The sequence below is a fragment of the Myxocyprinus asiaticus genome, chromosome 34 (genome assembly GCF_019703515.2).
Source record: "Myxocyprinus asiaticus isolate MX2 ecotype Aquarium Trade chromosome 34, UBuf_Myxa_2, whole genome shotgun sequence".
In the NCBI taxonomy this organism is placed as follows: Eukaryota; Metazoa; Chordata; class Actinopteri; order Cypriniformes; family Catostomidae; genus Myxocyprinus; species Myxocyprinus asiaticus.
Window position 1 is genome coordinate 36,492,164 of NC_059377.1, and position 19,790 is coordinate 36,511,953.

A 19,790-nucleotide genomic window follows, 5' to 3' on the forward strand; every position below is an offset into this window, starting at 1 on the left:
AATACAAAAATACAAGTTTATTTCAACTGACTGTATTTGTGGCGCAATTTTGACTGCAAACTCAAAAATTCATTTTGACCTGTCCATCTTTTTCTTTACAATTATGCAAAAATCTGGGTTCCAGTGAGGCACTTACATTGGAAGTGAATGGGGCCAATCCGTAAACATTAAAATACTCACTGTTTAAAAAGTATAGCCACAATACATAAACATTATGTGCGTTAAGATGATTTTAGTATGATAAAATTGCTTACTAACCTTTTCTGTGTGAAATTATCCAGTTTTACAACTTCATTGCCATTCGAAGTAATGTCAACAAACCCTAAAACGACTATAAAATAACGATTTAAACAACTTTACAGCTCACCGAACATGAGTTTAAACAGAAGAATTAATGTAAGAGCTTTTATAAAGTTATTCACCTTATGCGGCTGAGAAACTAGTGCACAGCCATCTTGAAAATTTTGTCTTTTATCATCTAGCGTATTATATATAGATTTCTATGGTGTTGATGTCTAAGTGTAATTTCTTAGCAAAATAGATTTACAGGTTATAGAGTTTCATCCATAAATACACAAGATCCTACCTTCACACTGTGGACGTACTGATATGCCTTTGTGCTCTTGAAACTCCAAGAGACATTAAAAATATATCGGTATGACACCTGTTGCCATCTTCTCATGTCATTCACCCATCTTGTTATAGTTCAGGTGATCAGATTTTTTGAGTGTTAGTCCGGGACGGGTTGATACTATATTTCTATATACACACACACACACACACACATATATATATATATATATATAATACGTTTTATTTGGTAACACTACTGGTCCTTCATTAATGGGTAACTACACAGGAACAAATAATTAGCACAACAGTAACATTTTAGTTACTACTATTAACTAACAAGAAACTGTGATTAACTAATTAGTACGTAATAGCACACAGATGAATTAAGTAGTTCACTATTAGCTAAACAATAACTACTATGTTTCATGACTCCTGGAGAACTACTAATAACTATACTGTTTTATATGTTACGGCACACCTTCCTTGGTCTAGAGGTATGGGAAGGTGGGTAACAAATGTTTTGGAGAGAACACAAGAGTGATCCTATCTCCAGGTCCCAGAGCAACCACAAATTACATGAACACGTGATATGGCAAAAATATAACGATTTATTAAAGAAACAGTGGGTTAAACAAACATAGATTCACGAGTGGAACCGGCCAAAATAACAATCAAAAAGACAATGTTTCTAGAGGGTTTAGAAAATAGCTTACCTAACAAAAGAAAAAGACAATAAAACACAATCACTTCCCTAACTCCCTCTCTGTAAATAAACAGGAGAAAACAGAATCTTTCAAAGTAAATGGCATCCACCACCCTACTAACGAATCCCACAACATAAACAACTTAAATGGGTTTACACAAAGGTAAAGCTGGTGTAATAAAACTAGTGTAGAAAATACACATACAACTGTTAAGTATTCCAACACAAGTATAAGAAGTACACAACCACAATATAACAAGATTATTGTTATACTACTCACTTTAGCACAACAACTAGCACAATCTGCTCAAAAGCTGGGACCAAGAGACAGAATAACACTGCAGGAGAAAATATTCTCTGTGTGTCTCTCTCCAAGGTGAAGAGAGTTGTGGGCCTCTTGTACTCTCCATTCTGCAGGTGGCTCTCATTATCCTGCTTAATGGACAGAGAAAATGACAAGGAATGCACAGGGAGACACAACACACACAAACCACATTTAAATATCACCATCACAATAATAAAATAATATACATCCCTCGGGACGTAACACCCCCACCATTAAGTTTACAACCATAGGCTGTAAATTCTACTAGTACAACTTACCATAAAGAGAGTAAAAGAAAAGAACACACACACACACACACACACACACACACACACACACACACACACACACACACACACACACACACACATATATATATACACACACACACAATGTAATACCTCAGCCCATGAACAGTTCATCCCTGAGTTTTAGTGGCACTTCCTGTTTGCATTCTCACTTCCTGTTTGTTGAACACATTGCGAAGTATTGCCAGCTAACCCTTGTCTTACCAAGCGTTTTCCACTGCCTGCTGTTTATGTCTCATGTTATGAACATTGTGCCTGTTTATCTGGATATCATCTTTTGGATCACTGTTTTGCTTTGTTTGCCTTGTTGGACTGCTTGCCTTTTATTGAATCACTGCCTGTTATATCGACTACGTCTCTCTGCTCAGCGATTTTGATTTGTTTGCCTGATTTGTTTAATAAACCTCCTGCATATGGATTCTAAAGCTGCCTCCATGTCAAGTTCGTCACACACATATACCACCTTAACTTTCAACATGGTCTACTCTGGAAAGCGCATCAGCAATCACATTCTCTAAGCCTTTAATATGACGGATGTCGAGGTCATACTCCTGAACAATAAGCGGCCAATGCATCAACCGTTGGTTTGAGTTAGACATCTGTGATAGAAATATTAAGGGGTTATGGTCTGTATTGCTCACAATGGGAACAGAGCTACCTCATACATACACATAAAAATGCTGCAATGCCAACAGAAGAGCAAGAGCCTCTTTTTCGATGGTTCTATAGTGCTGTTGACATTTAGTGAACTTCTTAGAGAAGTAGGAGTTAGGATGATCAACACCTTGACTGTCCTCCTGCAACAACACAGCTCCAGCGCCTGTAGAGCTCACATATATTTGCAGTTTAAACGGCAATTCATAATTAGGAGCAGAAAGCACGGGAGTGTTACAAAGCAGATCTTTTGAAGCTTCAAATGCCCTGGTACATTCATTACTCCATGTGAGATTTTGTTGGAACTCAGGAGGTCAGTAAGTGGGGAGACTACCACAGAGCAGTTTTTGCAAAAACCTCTGCAGTATCCAGTCATTCCCAGGAATCGACGTAACTCACGCTTATTACCTGGGGTAGGGAACTTAAGGATAGCTTCTACCTTAGCAGCAACAGGTTTCACACACCCCTGACCAACTTGCTTGCCCAGGTATGTGACTACAGCCTTTCCAAACTCGCACTTGGTGAGATTCAGAGTTAGCGAGGCTTCAGCCAAGCTGCTAAATACCAACCTAAGAGTTTGCACATGCTCTCTCCACTTTTTCAAATAGATGACTACATCATCTAAATAAATGTCAAAATTTTTCACCCCATCCAGGACTTTTTGCATAAGCCTCTGAAACGTTGCGGGTGCGTTACGCATCACGAAAGTGAGTACCTTATACTGCATGAAGTGATCTGGGGTTACAAACGCAGAAATCTCAGAAGCACGGCAAGTAAGAGGCACTTGCCAATATCCTTTAAGAAGGTCAAGCTTGGTAACAAACCTTGAGGATCCTACCCTGTCAATGCAATCCTCCATCCTTGGCAAGGGAAACTAATCTGCCGTAGTTATTTTATTTACCTTATGGTAATCAGTACAAAAACGAAAAGAGGAGCCCAGTTTGGGAATGAGCAGACAGGGGGAACTCCACGGGCTTTGGCTGGGCACTGCAAGGTCGTGACGCAACATGTATTCAGCTTCTTCTTTCATAACTTCTCTTTTTCTGGGATTCACTCTGTAGGAGTGCTGTTTTATTGGAGTACACTCACCTACATCAATATCATGAAACAGCACGGTGGTCCTACATGGCACATCCGAATACAGAGTGGGGTACGTGTGCATTAAACTAATCACCTCCTCTCGCTGACTGTCAGACAAGTGAGAAAGATAGTTAGGCAAGTCACAGAGTTTTTTAAATGTTTGTCAAAATTTTGAGGGTCTTTATCCGTCAACCCATCATCATCTAGACAGTAGCTAACAGAAGAGGGCGTAGCAGCAGAAGCTATAACTACAGGAAGAGATTTTTCAGTACGTACCAGATATCTCTTTAGCATGTTTATGTGACACACTCGTGTTTTTCATTGGTGATCAGGAGTACAGATCACATAGTCAGTGTCACTAAGTTTTCTCTTAATTTTATAAGGCCCAGAAAACTTAGCTTGGAACACTGAGCCAAGAACAGGCAAAAGAACAGCAACAAGATCACCTGGTTTAAATTCTTTCTATCAAAACGAGTCTTCATCTTGGACTGGGCTGTAGCCAAAAGTACTTTAGCAACCTCCCAGGCCTTATGAAGTCATTCTCGGAAGGAACTAACATAGTCCAAAATAGACACGGGTGAGGAGTTTTTAGCCAGCATACGTTCGCTCAACATTTTCAAGGGTCCTAAAACCGTGTGACCAAACACGAGCTTGGCAGGACTAAATCCCACAGCATCCTGCACAGACTCTCGGGCAGCGAACATGAGTAAAGGAAGACCTACATCCCAATCTCCTCCAGTCTCAACACAATAAGCATGAATCATGGATTTTAAGGTTTGGTGGAACTGCTCAACCGATGCGACACCCCCAGTGCCTCCAAAGTCTGTTTGAACTTTTTGGAAGTGAAGTTCGAACCCTGATCTGTTTGGATTTCTCTTGGCAACCCAAACATAGTACAAAACATTACCAGTTCTTTAATTACTGCCGGAGCTTTAATTGTTCGTAACTGATCTGCTTCAGGGAACCTAGCTGCGGTACACATGATCGTTAATATGTACTGATACCCTGATTTAGACTTAGGCAATGGTCCCACGCAGTCTAGAATTAACCTTTCAAATGGCGCATTCATTACCGGTGTAGGTTGTGACGGGGCAACTGGAACATTTTGATTTGGTTTACCTGCTAGTTGACATACCATACAAGTTCTACAGAACTCCAAAACAGATGATTTGAAACCAGGCCAGAAGAAATATCTAGAGACATGTTGAGATTTTTTCCTGACCCCCAAATGACCGGAGAGTACAGGCTCGTGGGCTAATTTTAGGATTGTGAACGGTAACCAGAGGGTAAGACAATTTGTCATATGTCTTGTCCCTCTGAGTCAGAGAGCTGGGGTTTCCATCTACGCATGAGTATGCCATCTTCCCAGAAATAAGCTACTCTAGCCTCAGGCACATATGTAATGTCCACTACTGCATTGATGCACCCGACTAAGGAAGGGTCTGCCTTTTGTGCGGCAGCCAGCTGCTCTCTTCCAACTTTAAGAAATAACTCTGGTTCTACTGATGACTTACCAGAGCCAGTAAGAACTTCAGGTTCTACAGTTAACTTACACTCAAGATGCTTAAATCACGGGATGCTTAAAAATGTGTCAGAGAGGTCAACAACATCTCCAAACTTCAAAGACTGGGCACATGTCACTATGCACGCAGGAAATGCTGAAGGAAACTGATGCAAATGGTTGGAAGGTTCGTTTGCATCAAGCTCACTTATTACTATTGGTTGGGGGAAAACCTTGCCATCTGCAAGATCGTTACCTATTATAAGGCCAACACCATCAATAGGTAACTGTGAACGCACTCCAAGCTTGACTGGACCAGTCACAAGGTCAGACTTTAGATAAACGTTATGAAGTGGTACACTATCACATCCATTTTCAATTCCACGTATCAAAACATTGGTGCCAGTGTATGATTCTATAGAAAAGGGCAGCAATTTCTATAAAATGAAGGACTGAGCTGAACCAGTGTCTCTCAGAATTACGACAGGTCTGTGATCAGTGTCAGAAAAGGAAACTGTTCCAGACAGGACAAAAGGCTGCACTGATGCATCCTCTAACCCACATAAACTAGGCACTGTCTGGACAAGCGCAACTTTCTTAGTTTTCGCATCAGCACTTTTCCGTTTCCAAGCCTGACACTCAGCAATCAGATGATCCGGTTCGAGGCAGTAAAAACAGACACGTCTGTCTCTTCCACATGAGGTAGACTTGCTGTCTGAATGAACATTGTCTTTTGACACACGTGAAAACACATGCGTCGCATCTTGTGTCACCGTGTTTTTATTTGAAAGTGAAGCATTTGATGGCCGGACAGATGGAAATTGTAACCCACTAGTAATGACTCAAGTGTTACTACATCCTTCTAAAGGAGTTATTGGCCATTTGGAACAGTATTCTAAAGTGAACATCATTGTAACCCACTAGTAATGACTCAAGTGTTACTACATCCTTCTAAAGGAGTTATTGGCCATTTGGAACAGTATTCTAAAGTGGACATCATTGTAACCCAACCACTATTAATGACTCAAGTGTTACAACATCCCTCTGAAGGAATTACTAATGATCTTGAACAGTACGCATTATAAACCATTAAAAGTAACTGAGGTGTTATTTGTCAGTTAATATTATAGCCAACTAAATTGAAAGATGAATGTAAATATAAATGTCTTCAGAAAGTGTGCTGATCTCCAAAAGTCACCGGCAACGACGCATCCCAGAGGCCAATTCCATCTGTCTGTGTACTTCCACTAAAATGCTTCTAAAATATATTTTCCATGTGTCCTTTGCCTATTTTTGATCTGAACAAAACGCGCGCGTGTTCGGCGTGAGTTCGGACACAGAAGAACCGCGTTCTTTTCCTCGCTTCAGCCCCGCCCACCTCCTCAGCTCCACCATCCAGTATCACTAATGCTGATTGGATTAGAGGCTTGATGGATGTGTAGTTTTACGATTTTGATTATTCTATTCAACTAGATTTATAAAGTTATTCAAAAATACATAAAACTGCTAAATATAAAAATGACTAGAATAAAATGACTAGAATACACATACTCTATGATAAACATACTCAAACATATTCTATGAATATTGTAAAAATATTTTTTCCCTTAAAAAAATATGTTTGAAACCTTTAAGCTAGATTTTATAAGATGTTTCTATATAACATCTCTGACATCCTTATTTATCGCTGACCCATATACAATTAATAGTTATTTTAATTTAGCCATAGTTAGTTATTAGTTCTCAATGAGGCAAATAAAAGTCAGTATTTATTGATTAGCTCATAGTAAACTATCACAGTCGTCAGTTTGTAATTACTTAATGATTAGCTAACCGTGTTTCCATATTAGTTAATAGTAGTGACTTAAGTATTAATGTACTACTCATTTGTCCTGCATTAATCCTGCATAGTTACTTATTAATGAAGGAACAGTATTCTAAAGTGTTACCATTTATTTTATATTGCATTTACAACTATTTTAATCACATTTAAGGCTCTTAAAAATATGGTCTGAAAAATTAATTTTAAAAAGTACAAATAATTTCCTTTAATGTCATGAACTTGCATGTAAAATAATACGAGCTGTCCTGTTTGAAATTTCATGTCAACTACACATTTTAACACAAATTATTAACAAGTTGAAACCTAAAACTTAAGCAGAATTACACGTATAACAATGTTACACGCTTGCATTCTGAAAAAGTGTAGTGTGTCATAGCTGTTTGAATGTGACCTGCCAGGTCCAATTTACCTCCGTGGGTGTAGGAAAAAACTAACATTTACAGTGACAGAAAAAAAAAAACACCTCACGAGCATTTTCATGTATTAAAGGGTGTAGACTCACACCATCAACTCATCAAAAATACTTTCTGTGCTCCCACACGTAATCCATTTTGATCGACTCTTCTCAGTAAACTCTAATATAAACAGGAAGTTAGATGACAAAATTCGAAAGAGCGTAGCGCGGAAAAGGGGCGGGGCTGAATAAGGTGAATAAGCTTCACATTTTTGCCTTTTAAACCCTTCAGAAATTGGCCCCATTCACTTCCATTGTAAGTGCCTCACTGTAACCTCCATCTTTGCTTTTTTAAAGAAAAGGAGGGAAGAGTCGAAATATTTTTTTTGTGGTAATCAACATTATGCTACAAATGCTGTCTATTGAGCTTCACTTGTATTGAACCCGAAATATTCATTTAATTTGGTTTGGTCCACATCACCCCTTTGTAAACCGCTTGTGATGGTATATTCCTGTTATTTAATAAGAGGCTCAGAGTTCCAGCACGCGTCTGTTGAGGTGAGTGACAGCTATCTAAAACAACGCTGTATGACATTTAGATAGTCCTTGGACATTCTGATGCGTTACCTGGCATAAGGTAATCATTTAATGAATAATTTTATACGATAGATGTAATTGTTATTTGTTTACTTAATTACTTATTTAATTGTAAATATATTTTTTATATATTTAATGAACAAATAAGGAACAACTGAGTCTGCGTGGAGGTAAAAATAAAGAAATACGCACCAGATTCCCTTAGTAAACAGATTAAACTTGAACGTGACTGCTTCAAAGAACAGCACAGAGGACAGAATAGATGTATTGGAAATTATGGACTCTTTCCTGGACTTTTGACTGTCAAACGGGGCATTTGGGGGATTCCCGAAAGCTGCTTGAAACTAAAGTTTCATTTTCATGCATTGCTTACTTATTATAAACAATTATTTTAATTCTATAATTTATGCCTACTTTACGCATCCCGAGAAGGAAGTTTTATCCATTGTTATTGTTTATATTTATGTATATGATTATTATTATTTATATATTCTAGCTGTTCTAGACACGTTAACATTTAAATAAAAGTTCAGTAAATCAGTAAAAAAAAATCAGTAAAGTGAGGTCGAACTGTGCACCATTTCAAAATGCACACTCAGTGTAATAGAAACTGAGATGCTGTATCACTGTTAGTATGTACGAATTGATTTGTCTCAGAGCAGCAGTGATTTCACAGCCAGGCAGACTGCCATGGAAAAACCCAAATTAATTATAATGTCTACTCATCATAGCTGCTATACAAAAATAACCTAAGAGATGCCTGTTTGCTGGCTTACACACATTGATCTAAAGATGCAGACATTGAAACCACTGAAGAGTAGTCTGCAGACAGCAATGGCACTTAAAAGCTACAATGCTCAATCTATTGATGAGTACTGTCTGCATGTTTGGGTGTAAATTAGCCTTGTTATATAAAGAAGCTTTTTGTTCTCCCATGGTCATGGCTGCTGCACTACAATAATTCCATTTTGTTGTTGTGCTACATCAAGAGCTTTTAGTGAATCAGTTTTGTTTCCTAATGTTTGTAGATTTTAATGTACATTTGATACTTGAGATTTGCAAACATTTATGTTAATGCCTTAATGTAAAAGCCTGAAAATCATGTGATTGTAGATGGATATAATTGCTCTCTTGGTAAATGGGTTCTGGCTCTTTACAGTGGATGGGTGTAGATTGTGTGAACTCTCATAGGATGTTGGTCGCTGTCCAGTGCTGAAATCGCTCCCTAGTGTTTTTCATTACAGATTGGAGATAGCCACTTCTGATAGGCCTATCTCCAACAGATTGCAGATATCAGAAATGTCAGAAACTGATTACTTATATATATATATATATATATATATATATATATATATATATATATTGTATTAAAATCTTATCAGAAGACCTGAAGTCATCTTGTAGCAGGGGTCTTCAACAGGGGTGCACCAATTATTGTTTGACCTCAAACTAATTTTGGTGAAAATATGCATAAAAATAAAATTGTATGTTAACCTCTAAAGCTAAAAGGGTTAGTTCACCCAAAAAATACAATTCTCTCATCATTTTCTCACCCTCACACCACCCCCCAGATGTGTATGACTTTCTTTATGAACACAAACAAATATTTTTAGAAGAATATTTCAGCTCTGTAGGTCCATACAATGCAAGTGAATTGTGACCAAAACTTTGAAGCTTCAAAAAGCACATAAAGGCAGCATGAAATTAATCCATATAACTCCAGTGGTTAAATCCATGTTATCAGAAGCGATATGATATGTGTGGGTGAGAAACAGATCAATATTTAAGTCCTTTTTTTTTTACTATCAATCTCTGCTTTCACTTTCACATTCTTCTTCTTTTGTTTTGGGTTATTTGCATTCTTTGTGCATGTCATCACATACTGAGCAGGGAGGAGAATTTATAGTAAAATAAGAAGCTTCTGAAGACATAGATTTAACCACTGTAACCAATGTAGCACTTTATGTGCTTTTTGAAGCTGCAAAGTTTTGGTGACCATTCACTTGCATTTTATGTTTAATGTATGTTTAATAGATTAATATGGTACTTTGCAAGTTATTATAGGCCAGCCTTAAAATGCAACATTCATTTGTATATAATATGTAACAGAAGGTTGCTGCTCTGTCTTCTCTACCCACCCATCCATCCGTTCAAGGGGTCCTTGGCCTGAAAAAGGTTGAAGACTCCTGGTATACAGTGTTTTGGTGCAATGAAAAGGCTTAAAGTCCTCTGATAGAGGTGTTTTATAAACCATTAACTATACACTGAGTTTTGTACAGTAACTCAGGTTTGCAGATGTGTTTATAGTAAGAGGTGAAACTGGGAGCCATGTTATTCCCATAGGTGAAACCACACAAGCATAGTCTTAAATAATTTAAAGGCCAAAGAGACAGAAATTGTATGATTCCACTGCTGTCCAAACTGTGTTATGTTTTTGGAAGAAGGAAAAAGAGTGACCAATCTGTCTTCCAGTGTTCTTGAGAATAGCTGTCATGTTTTTAATATTTCAGATATGCAAACTGCCATTTCTTATGATCTATTTTTTAGTGCTATTGGCTAAACCCAGCATCTCTAAGTAATGGATGTTAGTTCTTAAGTCCCAGGGCCCACGTCCTTTCAATCTATTTTGCGGTACTTTGCTTTTTCCCTGCTGTTATTATTTGATAAATGGAGTGTGTGAGTATTAGTGAGTTTAGTCCCTGTAAAGGTGAGTGAACCACTTTACAGTTAGTGCTTAGTATATTTCGCTTTCAACATGCACAGAAATAAACAATGTTGGACTTGGGTAGAAATTATGTTGACCCAGTTAGCATCAAAATGAAACCCTGTTCGCAACCCATTTTAGTTTTGTAATGTGATGTTTTGTCAGAGAAAACCAGGACATTAAATGAGAAACAAATAACTTCTTTCAATCTGGAATTAATTTGATTGTAAGCAGTGGGCATTCCATACCAGAATGGTGCCAGACCTTAAAGGTGTTGTAAGTGATTTTAGCCATTCTAGAATTTCCAAAAACTGATCTGTTGGATTAACTACACCCCTCTTTCCAAAGCTCCACACTCCAAAGAGAGCAAATGAGCTTTATTGAGACCGACATTGAGCAAAAACAGTTGTCAAACCAACAACAGCAAAATAGCGCCCTCAACTGACAACTGTTATAAGCAACATGGCATAAAAATGGCATTAAGCCTCAATAATTTGCTGCAACTGCAATACTATGAGAACATGCAAAATTATTGACAGGCAGGAAGCATCAGACACCTTTTTGTTTGCTGTTTATACAGAGACCGGTGAGATATCCCAGGACACTTATTTCATTAAAATCTTTCAGAGAGTATGTAATTTTTTGCATACTTTTCCATGAAAAAATTGCTTACAGCACCTTTAATGTGATTTGCAAAAAGTATTTTTGACTATTGGTAAAATTGGTCAAAGAAGTAAGAACAAGTAATTACATTTTGGTTAAAGATTAAGAGACAAAATATTTTATTTGGAATAATGTGCACGGATAAATTATTCACAATAAGAAGATGATTATGCCTTAAGGAAATCAATAGGTTCAATTCTGATTTCACATTGACTAAGACTTTGCCGAAGTGGTATTGTTAACTCCTTTATACAGAAAATATAGGAATCAGCCATGCATATACAAAAACCTTTTCTTTTCATGAGCATCAGTCTGAAATCATCCATGTTTAGTAATGTCTTGGGCAATCGTATTATAGTGCGCTGGTTTGGTTTTCATCACGGAAGGCACAATTACCGCTGTCATTTTGTGCTTTGACTCAGGATAATTAAACCAGATGGCCAAAAGTCATCCTCAATTAAGGAAAATACATTTCCATTCATAAACATAACCATTACTGCAAAGAAGAGAGACTTTTGAAATAGTCTGCAGTTAATATCTCCATTTCTTTTCATCAATATTAGAGGTTAAGACTGGGAGCCAAGCTGTTCCTTTTTTTGTGGTTGCTGCATTCTTATTTTTCCAAGTGTCATGTTTTAGATAGGGAGGTAGATACTGGTAGAATAGCACTAGCTTTAAGCAGTACCAGTGCCTGTGTCTTACATAGGCAGTGGTCATACATTATTGATGCAATCCGCTTGAATTGGCAGCCTTAGTTGACATAAGACTTGTCTCTCCCCTGATCTCATTAACTAACCAAGATTTTGAAAAGCACTTGTGAGTTTTTGGACTCTTGCCTGGCCATGGCTCCACTAATTGCAATGCCAGGTGTCTACAAATGTCGGAATATTTTCATGAATACTTTTTAAAGCAATATTCTGAGTTAAAAGCAAGTTTAACGAATGTTCTGGATTCAATGCAAGTTAAACTCAATTGGCAGCTTTTGTGGCATAATGTTGATTATTATAAAAAATTAATTCGACCTGTCCCGCTTTTATTTAAATAAAAGAAGAAGCAAAAAGTATGGTACTTACAATGGAAGTGAATGGGGCCAGTCCATAATCTCCTGAGACCCCTGCATGACTGCTGTGTGCATTTCCTATTTTCCTTTTTGATTTGTAACTATTAGCACCTCATAAAGATGAAAAAAAAAAAAAAAAAAAATCAAATAGAGCAAATAGTTTTCCTAAAAATGTATGTCCACATATGTGGACCACGAAACTAAGTTTTGACATTTTTTAAATAATACCAAGCTATAGAAAGTCAGATTTTTTTTATCATATTGTTATTTGTGTTGGTTATTCATGTTTTTAAGATGTTGCAGACTTTACAGAAATTAGCATAATTAATTCTGATTCAAAGTAACGACCAGCATCATACAATCACTGCCAACCATGTTTAAATCAAATTATTCATTATAAATTCTGAATCTATGTACTTATTATCATTGTCCCATGTCAGCCAAACATGTTGAGTGGTCCCAGTAGCGGATCCTGACATAGGCAATATAGGCAGCCGCCTAGGGCGGCAACGCTCTGTGGGGTGGCACAACAGGTTACCTGCTACCAGGGTACCGCCCAGCACAGAGCTCGATCACGATGGGAGAAAGATACCCCAAACCATGCCACTTTTCTTTATTTATTGACTCTATAGTTTAATTGTGCAATTTAAGTTAATGTAAATGTTCATATAATTTGCCATAGATATACAGTATATACACGTCGAATCTCACCTAGGCCACCAAGTAAGCCAGAACCGGCACTGAGTGGTCCAAATATCATCTGCAGCCTGCAACTGAACTTTTCGTCAGATTTTAGGAGTGAATTCAGCTTTTGGATGAACCCATTGATTCTCAGTCTGATAATGCACAGTAAATATAGGATTTCTAAGGAAAAATTTGCTAAAGTACACATTAGTGTACATTGTGTTTAGCAGTGTGGCGTTTTGCAATAAATTGCTCCAATTTAAAAATGGCATATTGGATGAAACTAGAGACTCTAATGTTTGACTAAAACAGGTTTCAGTGTAAAAGCGTAATTAGGTTTCTTGCTAGATAGGTCTCTTGTTGGTGTTTCTCCCAAAGACAAACTCCGCTGTGATTGGCGCCATGTTGTTTCTCCATACGTCGAAAGTTTAACCCTTTACTGACAGCCCAGATTCTTCTGAACTGAGATCAGTCAGTTTAAATTAATTTAAATTATTCGTTGGTATAGAGAAGCCAAAATACAACGTCCATGCTAAACGCTAAAATACACACTGTTTCAAAAGTATAACCACAAGACATGAACATTGTATTATTATTAACTTCAAAGTTATATCCAATTTTACAACTTTGTTGTCATGGCAACATATGGCTGGTAAACCCTGTAATCTGGTAAACACCGTTAAGATGGTAAATCACTGATTCACACTAAAATCATGTAAACATGTATTATGTTCAGGTCTTGTGGCTATACTTTTGAAACAGTGTGTATTTGAATGTTTATGGAGTGACCCCATTCACTTCTGTTACTGGACTATAACTGCAGTATTTGTCTTTTTGTTTTTTATAAACAAGGGACGAGTTGAAATAATTTTTCTGGTAATCAACATTATGCCACACATTATGTTGATTGAGCTTAATTATTAATGAACATAGATCATTCCTTTAAGCTCTTTTGGCAGCATATGGAATGCTGTCAGTTACCACAGAAAATAATTTCGACTCCTCAGTTTGTAAAAACAAAAAGTGTGTTGAAGAAATTAACTTACAATTTAAGTCTATTAGACAACTGTTGTGTATGGTTGCCCCATACAAGTTGTATTTACCTCGGACTAGTCTATTAACAGACAAAGAGTAAAAATAGAAGCTAAATGCATGAGCTATTTCAATACCCTTTTAAGTGATTTTTCAGACAGGGTTACAAAAGCTGATCTTTTTGAACACGGATTGCTTTAGTATTTTCTACAAAAGTGCACAATGATTGTATAGATTCCATCTTCTGTGCTTTAGTTAAGTTAGATTACCAAGACATTGGATGGGGATCAAGCTAATTCCTTTAGTAATTACCATCTGGTCGGCAATTAGCCAACAGAATACAAACATTGTCCACTCATGAATGTAACAGGCTTGGTCTGATTCTGCTCAAGGCTGTTGGATTGTAAATGTCAGCTGTAATTTGCTCAGCAGAGGTGAGGTTATTGGTCCTTGGATTTTGTTTTAAACCTGATACCACGAGATGGTGAGTGGACCACTCCCTGTAACCATACTCTTCTCCTCTCATTCCTCCTTAAGGTCCACTCCATACAGCCGGACTATCACTCATTGTGTCACCCATTCAACGCCGGAGAACAAGAATCCAGTATGTTCAGCACAAAGAGGTCAGTACAAACAGGTGTTTTACAGCATTTGTACTATAATTTCTTTTAAAATATATAACTGATCTCAGGTAAGATGATTATACATTGTCTGCCAAATATTGCCATCGAAGGTGAGAATAATATATAGGTAGATGACTTTGAATGCTTGTGGAAAGTTGTCCATTTAAAACTATTTATTCTCTACTAATGGAGAAAATATATGTAATATTTGTCCTTTAAAATGTGCATTTGTCACATTGCAGGACTGCTGAAAATTAACTAGTAAAGGCAAAAACAGGATTAAAAATGTTGGATAAACCAAAATAAATGGTGACAAGTTACATGTTAACATTTTCTTACACATTCTTTTAAACTTTTTCCTAAAATCATGATTTAAAATTTTGGATGTTATGCATCAATTACCAATATATATTCAAATCTATATACATCACTTGCAAATCTGCAGACAATTGTGTTAAAGGTGTTGTTTGGAATCTGCGGTCTTTGCATGCATTTAATTAGTGATTATTTGACTTTGTGTGCAGTTGTTTACATTGACTACAATGGTCAATACAATGGTAATTTTTTTAAATTGACCGGCGGTCTACCTGTCTGATGCATGAATTAAACAACAGTGTTGTGAAAACCTGTTTTCAAAAAATAGTTTTGAATTCTCGGTTGATTTTATTTGATGTGTACGCATTGCTAATCAGTTGATCATAAGTCATTACAACTGGCTTGACTTGATACTTAAAGGGATAGTGGCCCAAAGATTATGTCATTATTTACTCACCCTCATGTTGTTCCAAAAGCATATGGAACACAAAATAAGAAATCTTGAAGAATATTCAAGGGGAGCTGTTGGTTGATAGAGTACCCACCTGCAGAAACATAAATCAGCGCCTGTGGAGGCGATGATAATCCGTGATTTACGACTTTTTGGTCTGTTCCTTATGCAAAGCTATTGTATGACTTCAGAAGACGTGAAATATAGTGCACAAGTCATATGGCACTTCCACTTCTATGTTCTTTTTATAGTGCTTTTGCATCCGTTTAGAAGCCGCTGTTCACATTCATTGTAAGAGTGACCAGTTCAATTGTTTAAATTTCTCCTTTCATGTTCCATGGAAGAAAGAAAGTTTTGGATTTTTTGGGTGAACTACTACTTCAATAGTTCAATGTGAATTCAATGTGAATGCCCAATGCCTGAGGCACAGTTGAAAATGCATTCAAACACATACATAAAGAGATGGTGAAGTTTGAAGCAGAGCAGAACAGAACAGTGAGCTTGCTCGAAGTGACAGTGCACTTTGTGAAGAAGAGGTTCAAGCTCCAAGAGGAGCCGACAAAAGGAGATTAGGTAAAGTTGAGCATTATCATGTAAATGGAACAGGCCCCAGGTGAAGTTAATCCCCATCCTAATAAATGCAGACTGTATGCGAGAAAGCAGTGAAACATAAGTAAGGCTCTTGAAATTTTGCTGTAGCCATGTGATGCATCATTAGGGGGTTCAAGCGTAAAAATCTCAAGAGGATTACATAATCTCCTCTAACCCCTAACACTCTCCACACAGCGCACAGCTGTCATCCCCATTGATGGATGCCTCAATCTGGATGCCTCCATATGCACTTTCCATTCCAGTGTTCTCATGATGAAATATCCTGCTCAAGGCTTCCAGACAGGGTCTACTGGCTGGCCCAGTTGCATTAAAAAAGACAGACTCCATTTCTGTTTTATTGATGATGGCTTGTTGTGGATCTGAAATGTTAAAGGGCCCCTTTCATTTACCGTAGTTGTTGTTATGTGTTTCCTCTTTTGTGCCTGTCAAAATGCATTCAGCATTGTTGTTTGGATGGGAGTCTTTTGAGGTTTAGTGTTATTTTTGTGGTGGTACCAGGCTGTTGTCTCTGTTGGAATCCATGCTGTATTGCCTGGAAAAGGGAGATTCCATCATATGTGTGGCTTTCTATCGATTATATTAAAAACAGTTAATTAATTCAGGCAATTAATATTTTTTTTTTTTTTTTGTGAATAAAGAGTTGAATCTGCCCATTTGATCCTGTAATTAAAATAGTTAACTGGAAAACAGCATATTTAATCATTTTGCCCAACATTTAATTACAGCATGTTCACTGATTTTATGGCACGAAAACATATACTTTCAAAGATTTATACCTGTAAAAATGTGTCTAACTCTATTTGCAAAAAATAAAAAATAAATAAAATAAATTAACATGTATATATTAAAATATTAAAATAATTAAAATAAATTATGATTAACCAATTTCTTGCAAGTTCTTTGAGACAAAGTATAAATGTATTATATTTATGATCATATTTGAATGTTTGTTTTAATGTACCATGATTAATCATGATTAATCACAGAAAATTGTTTTAATGGATTCACAGCCCTAAAAAATATGTATTCACTTTATTTATTAGTTTTTGCAAGCAGACAATCAGTGTCACAGTAAAAAATTACATCAGATACATAATAATTAAAAATAATTAAAAATAGTAATAAAGACATTTCCATTAAATAATTAAGGATTAAAAGAAAAAGGAATAAAAGATGACTTTTTCAGTCTTGGAAATCACAATTTCATTATTCCCTGATATTTCCAGGTTTTCCATGACTGTGGGAATCCTGTTAAAATTCAGTCTCCATAGAAACACAGTGGACTTTTTAAAAGATCCTCCTAATAACAAAATCAAGCTTCATCTCTAGATTTTTCTCTGTTAATGGACTAGCTAAGTAAATTACATAAAACTTGAAAAGAAATAGGTGTTAGATTACACTTTTTTTTTTTTTTTGGTCCTGGTAGATCACAGTTGAGGGTTTAACCAATCACCATCTAAATCAGGCTGAAAGCAATTTTGGATGATAAACTGATGGGATACTGTTTAGAACAGAATTAAATCATGTTTTCCTACTACAATCATTAATGATTATGTGTTGTTAGTCAGAAAAAACAACGAAGCAAGCTAAACATGGAGTATTTAAGTACGAATTCTGCTTCTGGCATTAACCGATTTCCTTTTTACCCTCTGCGCTCACCATTGTCAAACAAGTGCAGTAAAGGCCAAAAATAAAATAAAATAAATAAAAGGTAGGCCTGCCTGCATAGGGTTGAAGCAATGGTGATGTGGTATCGTCAATTGGGTTGTGGAGCTCTTGCAGGGACATTGGTTTGTGACCTTGCTCTTTACTTTGGTATCAAGGTACATATTTGAATTAGATATCTAATAAATATACTTTAACTAGCTAAGTGTTCTGGTCATTTTGACCTGAACAATTATTTATTTATTATTATTATTTGTTTTATTTTTTTTTTTTTAAACGAATTTTACTCAATCCAATTGCAATACAATTCTTTGACTTTTTTCACATATGGTATCTGAAAACACACACACACACACACACACACACAAATATGGACCATTTTCTTTACATTTCATTGTTTTATTTCAGAGGTTTTATTTATAGACATAATGATTTTTATACTGTACAAACTAAATATTCTATCCCCTAACCCTACCCCTACCCTTAAACCTAAACCTAACCCTCAAAGAAACCTTTTGGCAGGTTTTAAAGCCGTTTGAATTAAAGAGACACAAGAAGTGTCCTCATAAATCACATTTATAGCATAATACCATCGTAATTACTAGTGTGGAACCTAAAAAATGTCATGTAAACCACAAAAACCAACTCACACACACATCGTGTGTTGAGCGCCATTTTGTGCATCATCTTTCCATTTAAACTCTTTGAGGAATATTTCAAGAACTACTTATCATATTATGTTGTGTTTGGGCTCGTTTGAATTGGGATAGTGTTCTGTAAGTTATGATACAGTATGTCATAGTCTATGTTATACGTTTCAGGAAGTAATAAGGAAAAACGTGTGATAAAGACACTCCTGCTTATTATATGTACAGGTGCATCTCAATAAATTAGAATGTCGTGGAAAAGTTCATTTATTTCAGTAATTCAACTCAAATTGTGAAACTCGTGTATTAAATAAATTCAATGCACACAGACTGAAGTAGTTTAAGTCTTTGGTTCTTTTAATTGTGATGATTTTGGCTCATATTTAACAAAAACCCACCAATTCACTATCTCAAAAAATTAGAATACATCATAAGACCAATAAAAAAAACATTTTTAGTGAATTGTTGGCCTTCTGGAAATTATGTTCATTTACTGTATATGTACTCAATACTTGGTAGGGGCTCCTATTGCTTTAATTACTGCCTCAATTCGGCGTGGCATGGAGGTGATCAGTTTGTGGCACTGCTGAGGTGGTATGGAAGCCCAGGTTTCTTTGACAGTGGCCTTCAGCTCATCTGCATTTTTTGGTCTCTTGTTTCTCATTTTCCTCTTGACAATACCCCATAGATTCTCTATGGGGTTCAGGTCTGGTGAGTTTGCTGGCCAGTCAAGCACACCAACACCATGGTCATTTAACCAACTTTTGGTGCTTTTGGCAGTGTGGGCAGGTGCCAAATCCTGCTGGAAAATGAAATCAGCATCTTTAAAAAGCTGGTCAGCAGAAGGAAGCATGAAGTGCTCCAAAATTTCTTGGTAAACGGGTGCAGTGACTTTGGTTTTCAAAAAACACAATGGACCAACACCAGCAGATGACATTGCACCCCAAATCATCACAGACTGTGGAAACCTAACACTGGACTTCAAGCAGCTTGGGCTATGAGCTTCTCCACCCTTCCTCCAGACTCTAGGATCTTGGTTTCCAAATGAAATACAAAACTTGCTCTCATCTGAAAAGAGGACTTTGGACCACTGGGCAACAGTCCAGTTCTTCTTCTCCTTAGCCCAGGTAAGACGCCAGGAGTGGCATAACAAGAGGAATACGACAACTGTAGCCAAATTCCTTGACACGTCTGTGAGTGGTGGCTCTTGATGCCTTGACCCCAGCCTCAGTCCATTCCTTGTGAAGTTCACCCAAATTCTTGAATCGATTTTGCTTGACAATCATAAGGCTGCGGTTCTCTCGGTTGGTTGTGCATCTTTTTCTTCCACACTTTTTCCTTCCACTCAACTTTCTG

The 19,790-nt window shown here is 36.8% G+C and overlaps 1 protein-coding gene across 2 annotated transcripts in view; it reads left to right on the top strand.

Annotated features, from left to right (window-relative positions):
- The first annotated feature begins 7,939 nt into the window (after positions 1 to 7,939).
- Positions 7,940 to 19,790, top strand: part of LOC127425603 (oxidation resistance protein 1-like) — a 71,806-nt gene continuing 59,955 nt past the window's right edge. For both annotated transcript variants that reach the window (XM_051671759.1, XM_051671760.1), the window contains exons 1-2: positions 7,940 to 8,018; positions 14,659 to 14,744. In XM_051671759.1, the coding sequence (XP_051527719.1) occupies positions 14,728 to 14,744 (17 nt within the window). In that variant the 5' untranslated portion in view covers positions 7,940 to 8,018; positions 14,659 to 14,727. The remainder of the gene's footprint in view (positions 8,019 to 14,658; positions 14,745 to 19,790) is intronic.